Here is a 16,746-nt window from a genome sequence, read left to right as displayed (position 1 = left end):
TGTCGGTGCAGAATTAGGGGGATTGGTGATCCTCTTCCCATCTTTACTTCTGAGAGCCGCTGCCACTCCAAGATGCTCTTTTTATACCCAGTCATGTTAATGACCTATTGCCAATTGACCTAATGAGTTGCAGTTTGGTCCTCCAGCTGTTCCTTTTTTGTACCTTTAACTTTTCCAGCCTCTTATTGCCCCTGTCCCAACTTTTTTGAGATGTGTTGCTGTCATGAAATTTCAAATGAGCCAATATTTGGCATGAAATTTCAAAATGTCTCACTTTCGACATTTGATATGTTGTCTATGTTCTATTGTGAATACAATATCAGTTTTTGAGATTTGTAAATTATTGCATTCCGTTTTTATTTACGATTTGTACTTTGTCCCAACTTTTTTGGAATCGGGGTTGTACTAGATCTTGTCCCAGTTGATTATGTTCCCATGTAACTGTTCCAGTTTAAAAGAGAACTGAAGTCATTTTTAAACTTGCTTTATTTCTTAATTAACGTGTCATTCAATTACGTTTTCAGTGTTAGTAATCTTATATCGTGACTCGTATTGGCAAGTAATTGCAATTAAATATTATACTTATCAGCCTGGGGCGGCACGGTGGTGTAGTGGTTAGCGCTGTTGCCTCACAGCAAGAAGGTCCGGGTTCGAGCCCCGTGGCCGGCGAGGGCCTTTCTGTGCAGAGTTTGCATGTTCTCCCCGTGTCCGCGTGGGTTTCCTCCGGGTTTCCCCCACAGTCCAAAGACATGCAGGTTAAGTTAACTGGTGACTCTAATGGCCCTTTTCCACTACCCTTTTTCAGCTCCCTTCAGCTCGCTTCAGCTCACTTCAGCCCGACATGGCTCGTGTTTCGACTACCAAAAACCAGCACGACTCAGCTCGTTTCAGCCCTGCTTAGCCCCTAAAACTCGCACCGTTTTGGAGTGGGGCTGAAGCGAGCCAAGCCGTGCCGAGTGAGGCTGGGGGCGTGAGCAGACACTCCCCTGTGCACTGATTGGTGAGGAGGAGTGTCCTCACATGCCCCGCGAGCGCACTGGGATCTGTAAACACCGTAAACCCGGAAGGAGAATAATTACGAATTACGAGAATTTCTGAAGCCTTATGCGCCTCGCCTCATCTATACGCTCTTGCCAGTATCTGTTGGCATTGTCGGTGACAACAAGCCACAGCACCAAGACCAGCAACACTAACGACTCCATGTCCTCCATGTTTATTGTTTACTATCCGGGTCGTGAGACTACCGCTTAAAAGCTCACTGAATCAGTGACATACAGAGCATCGTGGACGAGTTCGCGGAGCGCAAGGCTCGTCGTATGCCCTTCAAATAATGCGCGCAGTAGGCTATTGATGTTTTATTATGAGCCATGTACAGTATGTCACCTAATGTTTTTTTGTTTCTGAGTTACATGTTCGTTTGAAGGACTTAATGTACAAAATAACATAGTTGCACCCCGTAGTGTTGAAATTGGTAAACACAGTGCATTCAGTGAGGTTTGCACCGCCCTCCTTTTATTTCTGACTCTTCCTGTCACCACTCTGAGCGCTCATTCGTATGCCCTTCAAATAATGCGCGCAGTAGGCTATTGATGTTTTATTATGAGCCATGTACAGTATCCTAATGTTTTTTGTTTCTGAGTTACATGTTCGTTTGAAGGACTTGATGTACTAAATAACATAGTTGCACCCGGTAGTGTTGAAATTGGTAAACACCGCAGTTGCGGACATTTTGTAGCCTAAAATGATGTTATGATAAGCTTTAATAAAGGGCCCGGTCATTTGCCCCGCCCCCGGCCCGGCTCTGACTTGTTCCGCCACTGTCACTGATGTCACTGTTTGCGCTGCTTAACGACATCACGTGACGTCCACCCACTTTCGCTAACTCCACCCAATGTGTCCACCCACTTCCAGCCAGCACGGTTCAGCGCGGTTGTAGTCGAAATGCAACTCCAACAGCCCCGCTCAGCCCGACTCAGCTCGACTCGGCACGGCACGGCTCAGCCGCGTTTGTAGTGGAAAAGCGGCATAACTTGACCGTAGGTGTGACTGTGAGTGTGAATGGTTGTCTGTGTCTATGTGTCAGCCCTGTGATGACCTGGCGACTTGTCCAGGGTGTACCCCGCCTTTCGCCCGTAGTCAGCTGGGATAGGCTCCAACTTGCCTGCGACCCTGTAGAAGGATAAAGTGGCTAGAGATAATGAAATGAGATGAGACTTATCAGCCTATTCGGTTTTTAGCCATGTTGAATTTAGTTCGTTTGGTCCACGGCAGGCGTCGCTTATCCGCGCGATCTTCACGAGACTTGTGCGAGACTTCGAAACGTGAAGTGTCAGCCAGGTGTCAGTGCCGCCATTTTGAAAACTGTTTTCCAAACGAAATATTGCACAAAAACGAGTTTAAATGACGATTACTGCCTACTTTTTTTTTTTTTCAAACTTTCCTGATTGCTATCAAAACAAACAAAACTTCCGGCTTGATTACATCAGCATTCGAAAGAGGGCGCGCGCGTCTTTTGACAACGTTGGCAGATGTCGGTCACTTTGATTTCCGCTGTACGTTTTACTTCCGTCCTACGATGTCTCGCACAGGTCTCAACGAATCTCGTTTACGGCCATTGCTTTGACATATGGACTGATATATTACAGAGCATATTTCAAACACTCATAACTTGCTATAGCAGTGACAAAATAGCGATCAAAAACGCATTCCTATATTTAATAAAATGAGATTAATAGAATTTTGATAATAAAAAATTTGGCTTCAGTTCTCCTTTAACCGACATTAGATTATCATGTAAAATATGCAGGTGCAACAAAGGGTGTTATTACTGTCTATCTTTGCTGAACTGAATCTGGGTGGCACAGTGGTGCAGTGGGCAGAGTTATTGTCTCACAGCTCCAGGGTTCAATCCTGACCTCAATTTACTGTTCGTGCATATGTTGTCCATGTGGGTTTCCTCCTACCGCCCCAAAACATGCTCGTAGGCAGATTAGCTTTGCTGAATTGCACCTAGTCGTGAATACGCTCAAGTGTAGCACTTAGTACATTTGCACGTAGAAACTGAATATTTCCAATGTCTGCTTTTGCTGAGTTTTGGGTTTAAACAGCCTGTGTGTTTACGCCCACTTGGAGTGTATTCATAATTACAGTCATTGGCAGTGTACATCAGCCTCATGTGGCACGGTGTTTGGATCTAATTGCATGCTTTCACAAGGGTGGGCACCTCGTTGGCGTGAAGTCCTGAGATCACTAACAGACTCTTCATTAGTCAAAGAGGAGGTGTGAGCTCAGCTGCTTTCACTTTAAATTCTCTTTGTTTCGATTCAGCATGTGCTGTTTGACTTGGTAATGGAAAGCTATGGATGAAAAGCCTGTTGTTTCTGCGAGTGTAATGCTAATACGTACTCTTTCACTCTCTGAATTAGAGAGGCTGTGTTAACAAAGCACCGACAGAGAAAGAGATACGTGCGTTCAGAAGAGCTGAGCAATATACTGGGATTAAATCTTTCTTCCAGTGAGGAGAATAAAACACATTATGTTTCTCTGCAATGCTTCGTGGTACACAGGCATTGGTTCTGTACATTTTTTTGCCATTTCAGGGGAACGTCTACACATATGGTGGTTCCTTTCAGGGTTCACAGTGCTACTACATTACATTATGGGTTTATAGGAAAAATTGGCAATGGAAATGGAAGCACATTTTACATCTGATGACAGTGACCACAGGGGAGCACGCTTCTCTGAGCTTTTCTTCGTGTCTGGACATGTGCTGCTCTTTCCAGCTGTTTTCTACTCAGTTTGCTAATGCTGCCAAGACAGAGTGCACATTATCAAACTGCGTGACTGTGTAGGATGTTCAAACAGCACCCAGATACCAATTAAACCCAGGCTGAGATGAAACTCGTGACAGCAGGAGATTTTGCAAAGGTGGGCGATGCATTGTACAATTGTTATATGTTTGTATGTGTGTCTGAGCCACAGAACAGAGAATTGGAGGATTTGGGTTTTTTTTTTTTTGATCTTCTGCAGTGGCTAATTTTGTTTCTTATGCACATTTATAAAACTAACGATGAAGGTTTGTCCTTGACAATAGAGTCACCTATAGATACATCCGCACGTTCACTGTCTATGCAGGAAATGTAATTACGGGCACATACATTGCGTGCGTAGATCATTAAACTCCTCATCTGTGAGGGGGAACGGGTTTCTTCAAAGTGTGGGGGCATCAACAAACAAATGGTACGATAAAGGGTTCCCCTTGAGTGCAGCGGGAAGGCTGTGGGCAGGGAGAAGTGAACGAGGGAGCCGCCCCGACAGCTGGCTCTTATGTTCATGCTCTTACAGCCGATGTGCTGCTCAATCAGACGTGCTGCCTGAACAGGACTGCTAGTGTCCTTGTATTATTGTTCTTCTGCTGTACATATGCTGTTAATGATGAGGTTGGAAAACACACTGCTTACTGCAGTTGACTGTGTGTGTGTATGCAGAGTTGAGCAGAATTTCTGATACATGTATTTGAATTATGTACTTGAAATACAAAGTGCCATTTTGTGTGTGTGTGTGTGTGTGTGTGTGTTTGGGGTTGGTGGGTGATGAACAATCATTGGGTAATTTATGGTGAATTAAACTGAATAAAACTGGATGCTAGTTGCTGAGTTGAATGCTCGGGATTAAACTGGATGCTAGCTACTGAGCTGAATGCTCGGGATTAAACTGGATGCTAGCTACTGAGGTGAATGCGAGGGATTAAACTGGATGCTAGTTACTGATGTGAATAAGGATTAAACTGGATGCTAGTTACTGATGTGAATAAGGATTAAACTGGATGCTAGTTACTGATGTGAATAAGGATTAAACTGGATGCTAGTTACTGATGTGAATGCTAAGGATTAAACTGGATGCTAGTTACTGAGGTGAATGCTCGGGATTAAACTGGATGCTAGTTGCTGAGGTGAATGCTAGGGATTAAACTGGATGCTAGTTGCTGATGTGAATACTCGGGATTAAACTGGATACTAGTTGCTGAGGTGAATGCTAGGGATTAAACTGGATGCTAGTTACTGATGTGAATGCTAGGGATTAAACTGGATGCTAGATACTGATGTGAATGCTAAGGATTAAACTGGATGCTAGTTACTGATGTGAATGCTAAGGATTAAACTGGATGCTAGTTACTGAGGTGAATGCTCGGGATTAAACTGGATGCTAGTTGCTGAGGTGAATGCTAGGGATTAAACTGGATGCTAGTTGCTGAGCTGAATGCTCGGGATTAAACTGGATGCTAGTTACTGAGGTGAATGCGAAGGATTAAACTGGATGCTAGTTACTGAGGTGAATGCGAAGGATTAAACTGGATGCTAGTTACTGAGGTGAATGCTAGGGATTAAACTGGATGCTAGTTACTGAGGTGAATGCGAGGGATTAAACTGGATGCTAGATACTGATGTGAATAAGGATTAAACTGGATGCTAGTTACTGATGTGAATAAGGATTAAACTGGATGCTAGTTACTGAGGTGAATGCGAGGGATTAAACTGGATGCTAGATACTGATGTGAATAAGGATTAAACTGGATGCTAGTTAATGTGAATAAGGATTAAACTGGATGCTAGTTACTGATGTGAATAAGGATTAAACTGGATGCTAGTTACTGAGGTGAATGCGAGGGATTAAACTGGATGCTAGATACTGATGTGAATAAGGATTAAACTGGATGCTAGTTAATGTGAATAAGGATTAAACTGGATGCTAGTTACTGATGTGAATAAGGATTAAACTGGATGCTAGTTACTGATGTGAATAAGGATTAAACTGGATGCTAGTTACTGATGTGAATGCTAAGGATTAAACTGGATGCTAGTTACTGAGGTGAATGCTCGGGATTAAACTGGATGCTAGTTGCTGAGGTGAATGCTAGGGATTAAACTGGATGCTAGTTGCTGAGGTGAATGCTTGGGATTAAACTGGATGCTAGCTACTGAGGTGAATGCGAGGAATTAAACTGGATGCTAGTTACTGATGTGAATGCTAAGGATTAAACTGGATGCTAGTTACTGATGTGAATACTAAGGATTAAACTGGATGCTAGTTACTGATGTGAATGCTAAGGATTAAACTGGATGCTAGTTACTGATGTGAATACTAAGGATTAAACTGGATGCTAGTTGCTGAGGTGAATGCGAGGGATTAAACTGGATGCTAGATACTGATGTGAATGCTAAGGATTAAACTGGATGCTAGTTACTGATGTGAATACTAAGGATTAAACTGGATGCTAGATACTGATGTGAATGCTCGGGATTAAACTGGATGCTAGATACTGATGTGAATGCTCGGGATTAAACTGGATGCTAGTTACTGATATGAATACTAAGGATTAAACTGGATGCTAGCTACTGAGGTGAATGCTAGGGATTAAACTGGATACTAGATACTGATGTGAATACTCGGGATTAAACTGGATACTAGATACTGATGTGAATACTCAGGAGTAAACTGGATGCTAGTTACTGATGTGAATGCTAGGGATTAAACTGGATGCTAGTTACTGAGGTGAATGCTAGGGATTAAACTGGATACTAGTTGCTGAGGTGAATGCTAGGGATTAAACTGGATACTAGATACTGATGTGAATACTCGGGAGTAAACTGGATGCTAGTTACTGATGTGAATGCTAGGGATTAAAATGGATGCTAGTTACTGAGGTGAATGCTAGGGATTAAACTGGATGCTAGTTACTGATGTGAATACTCGGGATTAAACTGGATACTAGATACTGATGTGAATACTCGGGAGTAAACTGGATGCTAGTTACTGATGTGAATGCTAGGGATTAAACTGGATGCTAGTTACTGAGGTGAATGCTAGGGATTAAACTGGATGCTAGATACTGATGTGAATACTCGGGATTAAACTGGATACTAGTTGCTGAGGTGAATGCTAGGGATTAAACTGGATGCTAGTTACTGATGTGAATGCTAGGGATTAAACTGGATGCTAGATACTGATGTGAATGCTAAGGATTAAACTGGATGCTAGATACTGAGGTGAATGCTAGGGATTAAACTGGATGCTAGATACTGATGTGAATGCTAAGGATTAAACTGGATGCTAGATACTGAGGTGAATGCTCGGGATTAAACTGGATGCTAGTTACTGATGTGAATGCTAGGGATTAAACTGGATGCTAGTTACTGAGGTGAATGCTCGGGATTAAACTGGATGCTAGTCAGAAGTTCAATTTTAGCTAGTGAGCTTGATGCTAGCTAGTAGGTAAATCTGCAGTAATTTTGTAGTTATGTTTTAACTGAGCCGTCAACATCTCAGCACCAGCTCACCACTTGTTATACTTCATATACTAGAGTTACAAAATAAGGACTTGCCCTTTTATCATTTAGCATAAAACACTAATTGCTTTTCTCCAGCGGTAGATAGCAGCCATATTTTGCTGTTATTTTGACACCATTATATTTGAGTGTTTTTATTATGTATTTACATCTACACACACTGTATTTAATTAACTGTAATTCTGAACTCTTCTCAGGTTGTTTTTGCCTCCTGTGTAGATGTTGTATTATCTGGAAACTCATGGTGTTTTTTTTGTTGTATTTTCCTGGCAGGATGAATGAGGAGCAGATTGCCACAGTGTGTCTGTCGGTGTTGAAAGCGCTCTCATATCTCCACACACAGGGTGTCATCCACCGAGACATAAAGAGTGACTCCATCCTCCTCACTAGTGATGGCAGGGTGAGCTTATGTTTTCAGCAGCAACTCTCAGATAGCACCTTGATTTCAATACTATAATACAATACTACTACTATTACTACTAATAATAATAATAATGGTTCTCTAAGAGTGTAATGTTACATGTTTTGAGAGGGACCCCATTTTCAGACCAGCAAAGCTACATGCTGATGTCAGTCTGTGAGATTAGTGCTGTGTACCATTTGTGGAAGACAACTAAAATCTCGACGCCATTGTTTTGTGTCTTTTCAGTGTCATCAAACCTTTCCTTTTAGAGACAGAGGAAAATAATCAAGACTACTTACCAACTAATGTAATTATGAGTAATTGAATCTTGTTACCAAGCTCCTAATTAGGTGAAAGGACATACATTAATGAGTGGTTATGTGCTAATAAACTGTGAAATGTGTCCTACAATATATGTGACCCCATTATGAGAAGGTTTAAGAGTGTACTTAATTATACAGTATCTGTATGTGTATATGTTTAGTGCTAAAAATATTTGTATCTACTATATCTGTATTTGGATTTACACTGGAATTGGGTGTGGTTATTTTTGGTTTAAATGAATATAGTGGGGCGGCACGGTGGTGTAGTGGTTAGCGCTGTCGCCTCACAGCAAGAAGGTCCTGGGTTCGAGCCCCGTGGCTGGCGAGGGCCTTTCTGTGCGGAGTTTGCATGTTCTCCCCGTGTCCGCGTGGGTTTCCTCCGGGTGCTCCGGTTTCCCCCACAGTCCAAAGACATGCAGGTTAGGTTAACTGGTGACTCTAAATTGACCGTAGGTGTGAATGTGAGTGTGAATGGTTGTCTGTGTCTATGTGTCAGCCCTGTGATGACCTGGCGACTTGTCCAGGGTGTACCCCGCCTCTCGCCCGTAGTCAGCTGGGATAGGCTCCAGCTTGCCTGCGACCCTGTAGAACAGGATAAAGCGGATAGAGATAATGAGATCAGATGAATATAGTGGTATGTTAACTCTACCACTATGCCTCTGAAAACACTGAAAAATAAAACTCTCAAAGTCTTCTGGGAATAAGAAGTCATTTTCTCATTCACAAACTGTAACAACGAATAACAATTTGAAGAACTATTCAAATCCCGAACCTGTACTGTTCTTCAGCTACTGGAAAAAGAAAAAAAGAGTCGATGATGTGACACAGTTCCACAATTATCGACACCTTTGTCCACAGTTATTAACACCGTTCCACAATTATCGACATCCAGATCATTGATTATTTTTAAAAAATCAGTATATGGTATTAACAAGACAGTTTTTTTTAAAATTTGTTTTACTTGGACTTATATTTAGTACAAAATATATTTTATATAAATATATGGATGTCGGTGCTTACGTAAATGAGGAAGCAATTCTAATATTGTAAACAAATGAAATAATGTTTAACCTGTGTCAGAAAATCTTTTTGTTCCACTTTCTAAGTATTTTCATAGATCGCATTTTGTTAATCATTCATCATTGTTTGTATTAATTTCTAGTTTTGTAGTTTACTAATAAATGTCAAGGCAATTGACATTGTAACCACATGAAAATCCAGGTCAAAGGTTGAATTATTATTATTTTTTTTTAATTGAGATTTTAAATTTACATCTAAAAATATAAAATGTCTACTGATATTGTAATATGTGGTAGATATTTACAACAAACTGCAAAAAAAATCTGAATGGAATAGAAAAATCTGAATATTTCAAGCATGTAATTTTTTTTCATATGCTAGGAATTTAATTCTGGTCTAATTCTCTTTTTGCAATAGGATTCCAAATACTCTATAAACATTCCATTCTGTTATGAATCAGAAAAAAAAATTATAAATCACAGCACTTTTATTTTTTAAAAGTAATTCATCAACTTCTGCAATGTTACACAAAGATCGATCCATAACAGTTGTAAATGTCCCTTAATTCCACAGGGTGTCGATAATGGTGGACACCGGTGAAAGTGATCACTATTATCGACACCTCATGTGACTTCTCAAACGTGCGTTTAGATACAAAATGACGACTGTCAAACGAAAAAATAAGAAACAAAGTAGGTTTTGACAAGGAGATCATGAAATCTCATCTCATTATCTGTAGCCGCTTTATCCTTCTACAGGGTCGCAGGCAAGCTGGAGCCTATCCCAGCTGACTACGGGCGAAAGGCGGGGTACACCCTGGACAAGTCGCCAGGTCATCACAGGGCTGACACATAGACACAGACAACCATTCACACTCACATTCACACCTACGGTCAATTTAGAGTCACCAGTTAACCTAACCTGCATGTCTTTGGACTGTGGGGGAAACCGGAGCACCCGGAGGAAACCCACGCGGACACGGGGAGAACATGCAAACTCCACACAGAAAGGCCCTCGCCGACCCCGGGGCTCGAACTAGGGTGACCACCTGCTCATAAGCCCAAAGGGGGACAAGGGGTATGTTTTTGAGGGACAATGTGGGACGCCGCCCCCACTGCGCCGCGCCAGCCGCTGGAAGACTCACAGATAGTGGTTTACCCATTTCTAGCACATACTACCTTACATGGTATATCAATAATACCCTATTCTGCTGTTATTGGTGATGTATGGTCATGAACAGGCCACCAAATGTGTTTTTTTTTAAATAAACATTCATAATATTTTGACAATTCAATGACTTGACAGACACACTTCCACTTATGATTTACTGAAGCTAATCAATTTTATTTATTTTCCATTACAATTTATTCACTTTAAATCAATCATAATATAATATTGAGTCTGAGGCTTTGCAGTGCATCAGTACAGCAGGAATAGTGACAAGTCTCCATTTAGTTTTCAGTGGATTAACAGGAATTGTAGTGGCTCAGCACAACAGAAACAGTAGAAAAAAAGTCTCTTAACTCACAACCACAGCTTTGTGCCACAATCTCCTGCCCGATATGATATTGCGTGTTGGACAGTGTGATACACACTCGTCACCTCTGCCGCAGTCACTTTGTCAGCTAGAGAGTCGTTTTTAGGTCGGAGGAAAGCATCCATAGATTTAGACGTTTCTTTCTGTTGCACACGTTTCTTGTGAGTCTCCGCGAGCCTGTGTCATTTCACATCGTATTCCCCGCCATGTCCGATTGAGAAAGATGTTTTGCAAAGGTCACAAAAAGCCCTCTCGGTATCCCCCTCAACCCCTTTCAGCCACAAATATTCATTTTCCCACTCTTTCCTGTACATACACCTTCTCTTTTTAACTGGAGGTGGCGGTGCCTCACCTGCCATCTCCCCGGTACCTTTCTCCATTTTTTAATATGAAAGCAATGCATGCGTTGCACCTGCGTCCCTCGTCACTGTTTGTGCACGTGAGTGCGGTGTCATGGCAACAACAAAAAGTTGACAACAACCAGTCAGTTGTGAGGGGTGTGTGTGTGTGGTTTTGTTCTACAGTCTATAGTGGCGACGGTGGTGTGCTGAAATGTCAAGTACTCGTAATATTCGTTTGGCTGCTTGGGTGGCCCGGGGAGAGCGACATCCCCCTCAGCAAGCATCGATTATGCGGGACACGTTCTGAATTTGCGGGACGCATAAATTCGGCTTCAAATGCTGTACGCGCACGCGCTATGCGGGACAGGTGGTCACCCTAGCTCGAACCCAGGACCTTCTTGCTGTGAGGCGACAGCGCTAACCACTACACCACCGTGCCGCCGAGATCATGAAATATCAGTGAATTTGATAAGTAAAAACATGTCCATGATCGGGTGGCACGGTGGTGTAGTGGTTAGCGCTGTCGCCTCACAGCAAGAAGGTCCTGGGTTCGAGCCCCGGGGCCGGCGAGGGCCTTTCTGTGCGGAGTTTGCATGTTCTCCCCATGTCCGCGTGGGTTTCCTCCGGGTGCTCCGGTTTCCCCCACAGTCCAAAGACATGCAGGTTAGGTTAACTGGTGACTCTAAATTGACCGTAGGTGTGAATGTGAGTGTGAATGGTTGTCTGTGTCTATGTGTCAGCCCTGTGGTGACCTGGCGACTTGTCCAGGGTGTACCCCGCCTTTCGCCCATAGTCAGCTGGGATAGGCTCCAGCTTGCCTGCGACCCTGTAGAAGGATAAAGCGGCTAGAGATAATGAGATGAATGAGATGTCCATGATCTTTCCACCATGCTTGCCTGCGATGATGACGTCCGGGTTTTCCTCAAATTGCTGATCGTGCTAAAAAAATTCCATCTCAGGTAACGAGCTGTCATCAGATGACATGATCAAAGGATGAGGCGGGGGGGGCTTCTGGTTGATTAACCAATAAACCAATAATAACTGTTGTAACTGAAACTCCCCTTTGTAAAATTGTTTTTTTATTGGTAAATCTGAAAAGGTGTCGATAATTATGGACTGTCGATAATTGTAGTCGTTGCTGTAATATTTTATTTTAGTGACCTTGAGTTTTTGGGTTTGTTACATTCCAGAAAGGCCAGAAAAGTTCACTGGGCACACTTTCCGAATCTACTATGAAGCTGCAGTTCTGCTGAGTCAAAACAGGGTCCTTTAAGCTGTACTTCATTCTGATACCTGGATGATTTTCCTATTAGTAACAAGATTTTCTTTCAGTAGCAATGGAGAACGTTTTTTATACATAATAAACATACATTTTAATTATGTAATATTTTAAAATGAATTAGATGATTAGCTTGTGGAGACTCCTGCAGAGTTATGTGGACTGCATGGATTATATGGAGCGGTGGCTCTACAAAAAAAAAAAAAAGGATATTTCTTAAATGAATATTATCTCTCGTGAGCTTTATACTCACACCGTAGCTAGTATGAAGTAGGAAAGTAGAACTCTCCCACTCATTTAACATTTCTGTTGCATCCTGTGTGATTCCAGTCCTGATGATCTCTGAACATTTCTGGCAAGCTTTCTTAAAAAAAAAAAAGAATACTATGCCTACTATTCGTATCTGTACTTGTATTCGGTTATATTCCTCATACAGTTATTATTGCACACCAGTTTTTATAGTTAAACCTGTTTCCTCTCCTTACCACTTTTTAGATAAAGCTCTCTGATTTTGGCTTTTGTGCTCAAGTCTCAAAAGATGTGCCTAAGCGGAAGTCCTTGGTTGGCACACCATACTGGATGGCACCTGAGGTCATCTCTAGGCTGCCATATGGCACAGAGGTAATTAGTGATGAAAAATTTCACAGTCTGCTTCTTTTATTCTGTGCTTCATTTCTACCGAGCCTTAATGTACATACAGTACATACTGCATAAAGCCATAATAGTGTTATGTAGTAGACTTGTTTATAATGACAATACTGTACATGTCCAAACCAAAAAAGTCAGCAAATCAATATTTGCTTTGGTGTTCCAGGTTGATATTTGGTCTCTAGGGATCATGGTGATTGAGATGGTGGACGGGGAACCGCCCTACTTCAACGAGCCTCCACTGCAGGCCATGAGGAGAATCCGAGACAACCTTCCCCCTCGGCTAAAAGAATCGCACAAGGTGATCCTATAGCAGCCTTAATGCTGAATAGAGTACCAGGGAAGAATATACAACAGGCATTTTATCAGGATATACAGATTAAATTGGAGAGGATTGAATTAAAGGGACTTGACTTCTGAACTTCCTGTGTTTTTTTTTTTTTTTTTTTTTGGTGGTTCATATTGATTATGTAAAAAGTCCTCCCCAAGCCGTATGGTGCAGCCGATCTCCATAGCCCTCGGCCTCTCGCCTATTACATGCTGTAGCTAGGGTTACAGTGGAGCACTAGTCCTCTGGTAATTGCAAGAGTTTGACTCCCCACTCACATCTGTATTGCAACGTGCCTTGCCAGATGGCAGTAGGTACCATTATTATGATGGTTTTTGGTATGACTGGACCACGAGCAGAACTCACGATCTCAAGGCGGACACGCTAACCACTAGGCCAACTCGTGGTACATGTTGATTATGTAGATTGGATCAAATTTGGCGACACAGTGCCGAAATGGTTCTCTGTTTAAAATAATTAAAAAAAGAAAAACCCTCCATTTTCAAGTGCACTTCTAAAAATGTTTCAAGGAAAATTACAAATGTGCTCAGTTAATGTTTGGACTTGATCTGAGTTTAGAGAATAACGTTACCTGCTGCATCCAATGGTAATGATGACTAAATAGTTTAGATTTTATAAATTTTAACAGGCTACTATTAAAGGAGAACTGAAGTCATTTTTAAACTTGCTTTATTTCTTAATTAACGTGTTATTCAATTACGTTTTTGGTTTTAGTAACCTTATATCGTGACTCGTATTGGCAACTAGTTGCAATTAAATATTATACTTATCGACCTATTCGGTTTTTAGCCGTGTTGAATTTAGTTCGTTTGGTCCATGGCAGGCATCACTTATCTGCACGATCTTTGCGAAACTTGTGCGAGACTTCAAAACGTGAAGTGTCAGCCAGGTGTCAGTGCCGCCATTCTGAAAACTGTTTTCCAAACGAAGTATTGCACAAAAACGAGTTTAAATGACGATTACTGCCTACTTTTTTCAAACTTTCCTGATTACTATCAAAACAAACAAAACTTCCGGCTTGATTACGTCAGCATTCGAAAGAGGGCGTGCGCGTCTTTTGACAACGTTGGCAGATGTTGGTCACTTTGATTTCCGCTGTACGTTTTACTTCCGTCCTACGATGTCTCGCACAGGTCTCAACGAATCTCATTTACGGCCATTGCTTTGACATATGGACTGATATATTACAGAGCATATTTCAAACACTCATAACTTGCTATAGCAGCGACAAAATAGCGATCAAAAATGCATTCCTATATTTAATAAAATGAGAGAAATAGAATTTTGAAAATTAAAAAAATTGCCTTCAGTTCTCATTTAAATAGAGCTGCAACAATATAAATAGAGACTTTAATTTGCATACTGAAATCCCACTGTAGTCCACATGTCAGAAATATGAGCCTATTTGTTAGCATTTAACTAGCCCTCTCACTAAGTTAGCTAACGTTTGTGATATTAGTGTGGTTGGGACAGCAGAAGAACGTGTTTCCAGATTGATTATTCATATCCAGTGTATAACTATAGCCTGTTATTTTGAATGAGGTTCAGAGGAAAGGGATTAGACATATTTTAGGCCATTGTTGTGTTTTGTTGGATGGTTTCCCCCACAGTTCAAAGACATGCAGGTTAGGTTAACATGGGGCAGCCATGGCCTGAGGTTGGGCTGAAGTGCCCTTGAGCAAGGGCATCTAACCTACAACTGCTCCCTGGGTGCTGTAGTATAGCTGCCCACTGCTCTGGGTATGTGTGTGTGCTCATTGCTCACTTGTGTGTGTATGTGTGTGTTCACTGCTTCAGATGGGTTAAATGCAGAGGTTAAATTTCACTTTGCGCTTAAGTCTGTGCCTGAGTGTGCATGTGACAAATAAAGGCTTCTTGGCTTCTTCTCATAATAGAAAAACATATTAAATAATTAAATAATATTGGCTGGCTTTTTTTCGGGGTATATCAGATATATTCCATTCAGCTAGCATGATGTTGAATGAGTCTAAGACGAGTAGCTGAATGGAATATATCTGATATACCATGAAAAAAAGCCATTATTATTATTATCATCCATACACACTCTCTTTTCCAGTTTTTTGATGTCCGTTGGTATGTTTTTCTCTTGTAAATATGTATGAAGAATACCTAATGAAGTTTTGGTAGCCTTTGGGGTCTTCAACGCGTCTTTGTCTTTCCTGGCAACCAAAGCAATGCTTCTGCGCATGCGCAGCAAAAAACTCTCTCATTGAATATTTGCATCAGTGCTGACGTGTGACGTCATGTTGTCTTGACAACCATGCAATATCATAAACCATATTCAATGCTCATTCTCCATTGGGTAGAGTGATGTAATACACGTAGGATAAGCGGTATGCTAACAATATTGCATGCTATCAAACCAAATGAACAAAACCCGCTAGAAGGGAATAGAATACATGTTTTTATTCCATCGAAAAAGTGGCCTGTATGTATAATAATGTAGTATACTAAATGGATTATTTTAGTGGTATAAAATTATGCATTTTGAAGGTGTGTCTTCATTTATATGTTTAGGGATTTTTTTTTTTTAATAGGTGTGTGTACAGTATACCCCAGTGTGTAAATAAATGATGATGAGAAATGTGACAGGAATTAGTGTTTAGTGTTTCTCATTTCTCAACACATTTATTTCATCTTGACCATCGTAGGTGTAGCCTAAACATAATCTGTATAACAGTTTTACGCATGTTTGACTTAAATGTATTATATGAGCAGCTTTTTATAGATGGCTTGCAACCACATGATCAAAATGTGCCATGTCATGAGCGTCTGCCATGATGGTGGATATACAAATCAACTAGGATGGCAGCTGCTGAAAGTGTGTCTGTAAACAATGCTGAATTTTTTCAGCATTACCAAGATTTGAATGGTCGAGCAAAGATTTGATACAAAGAGAAGATAGATATGTGTGGTTTTGACCCATATTATTTTAAAAAGTCAGACTTTTCTGAAGATAAGACGCTTCTACCGACCATCGAGTACCCAGATATCGCGTTCTATCTGGTTTAGCTGCTGAAGAATCAAGTCCGACCTTGGATGAAACATCGCCCATTTTCTGAGTGGGTGCCCAGTCTGGATTGTTTCTATCGTATAATTTTGCTGGCGCTCCTAGAAGCGAAATGGTAATACACGTGTTAAAATTATAATAACGACCGAGTGAACCATGACAAGAGAACGCTCATTTTATAGCAAAATTCTAGCAACACGAAATAAAATTCCTCCATGATATTATCGAGAAAGCTTTTGAATCTCACCTGAGATAAAATGATTACTGCAAACACGAGCTGTTTTGGTTTTAGCCTCTGTTAGATCAGCCCTGCCGATGTTATTCAGCCATGCTCGTCTCCTTTCCGCACTAAGCCTCAGAGTTTCCTCGCCCTCTTTCCGAATCACGGACGGAATTCTAAAAAACTTGGAACATGCCACGATCAAGAGTACTGCTGTGACCATAACCATATACAGCACAAAGATACACT

At 41.3% G+C, this 16,746-nt stretch overlaps 1 protein-coding gene across 1 annotated transcript in view; it reads left to right on the top strand.

Moving 5' to 3' along the window:
• The window catches only part of pak5 (p21 protein (Cdc42/Rac)-activated kinase 5), a 118,140-nt gene that overhangs the window by 97,643 nt on the left and 3,751 nt on the right, over positions 1 to 16,746 (top strand). Inside the window, exons 5-7 of the mRNA XM_060917765.1 lie at positions 7,620 to 7,746; positions 12,745 to 12,870; positions 13,064 to 13,198. Coding sequence (XP_060773748.1) covers positions 7,620 to 7,746; positions 12,745 to 12,870; positions 13,064 to 13,198 — 388 coding nt within the window. The remainder of the gene's footprint in view (positions 1 to 7,619; positions 7,747 to 12,744; positions 12,871 to 13,063; positions 13,199 to 16,746) is intronic.

The sequence above is a fragment of the Neoarius graeffei genome, chromosome 3, assembly GCF_027579695.1.
Source record: "Neoarius graeffei isolate fNeoGra1 chromosome 3, fNeoGra1.pri, whole genome shotgun sequence".
Classification (NCBI taxonomy): domain Eukaryota; kingdom Metazoa; phylum Chordata; class Actinopteri; order Siluriformes; family Ariidae; genus Neoarius; species Neoarius graeffei.
The sequence above is the reverse complement of the archived record's forward strand: the minus strand, read 5'-3'. Positions and strand labels throughout refer to the sequence as shown.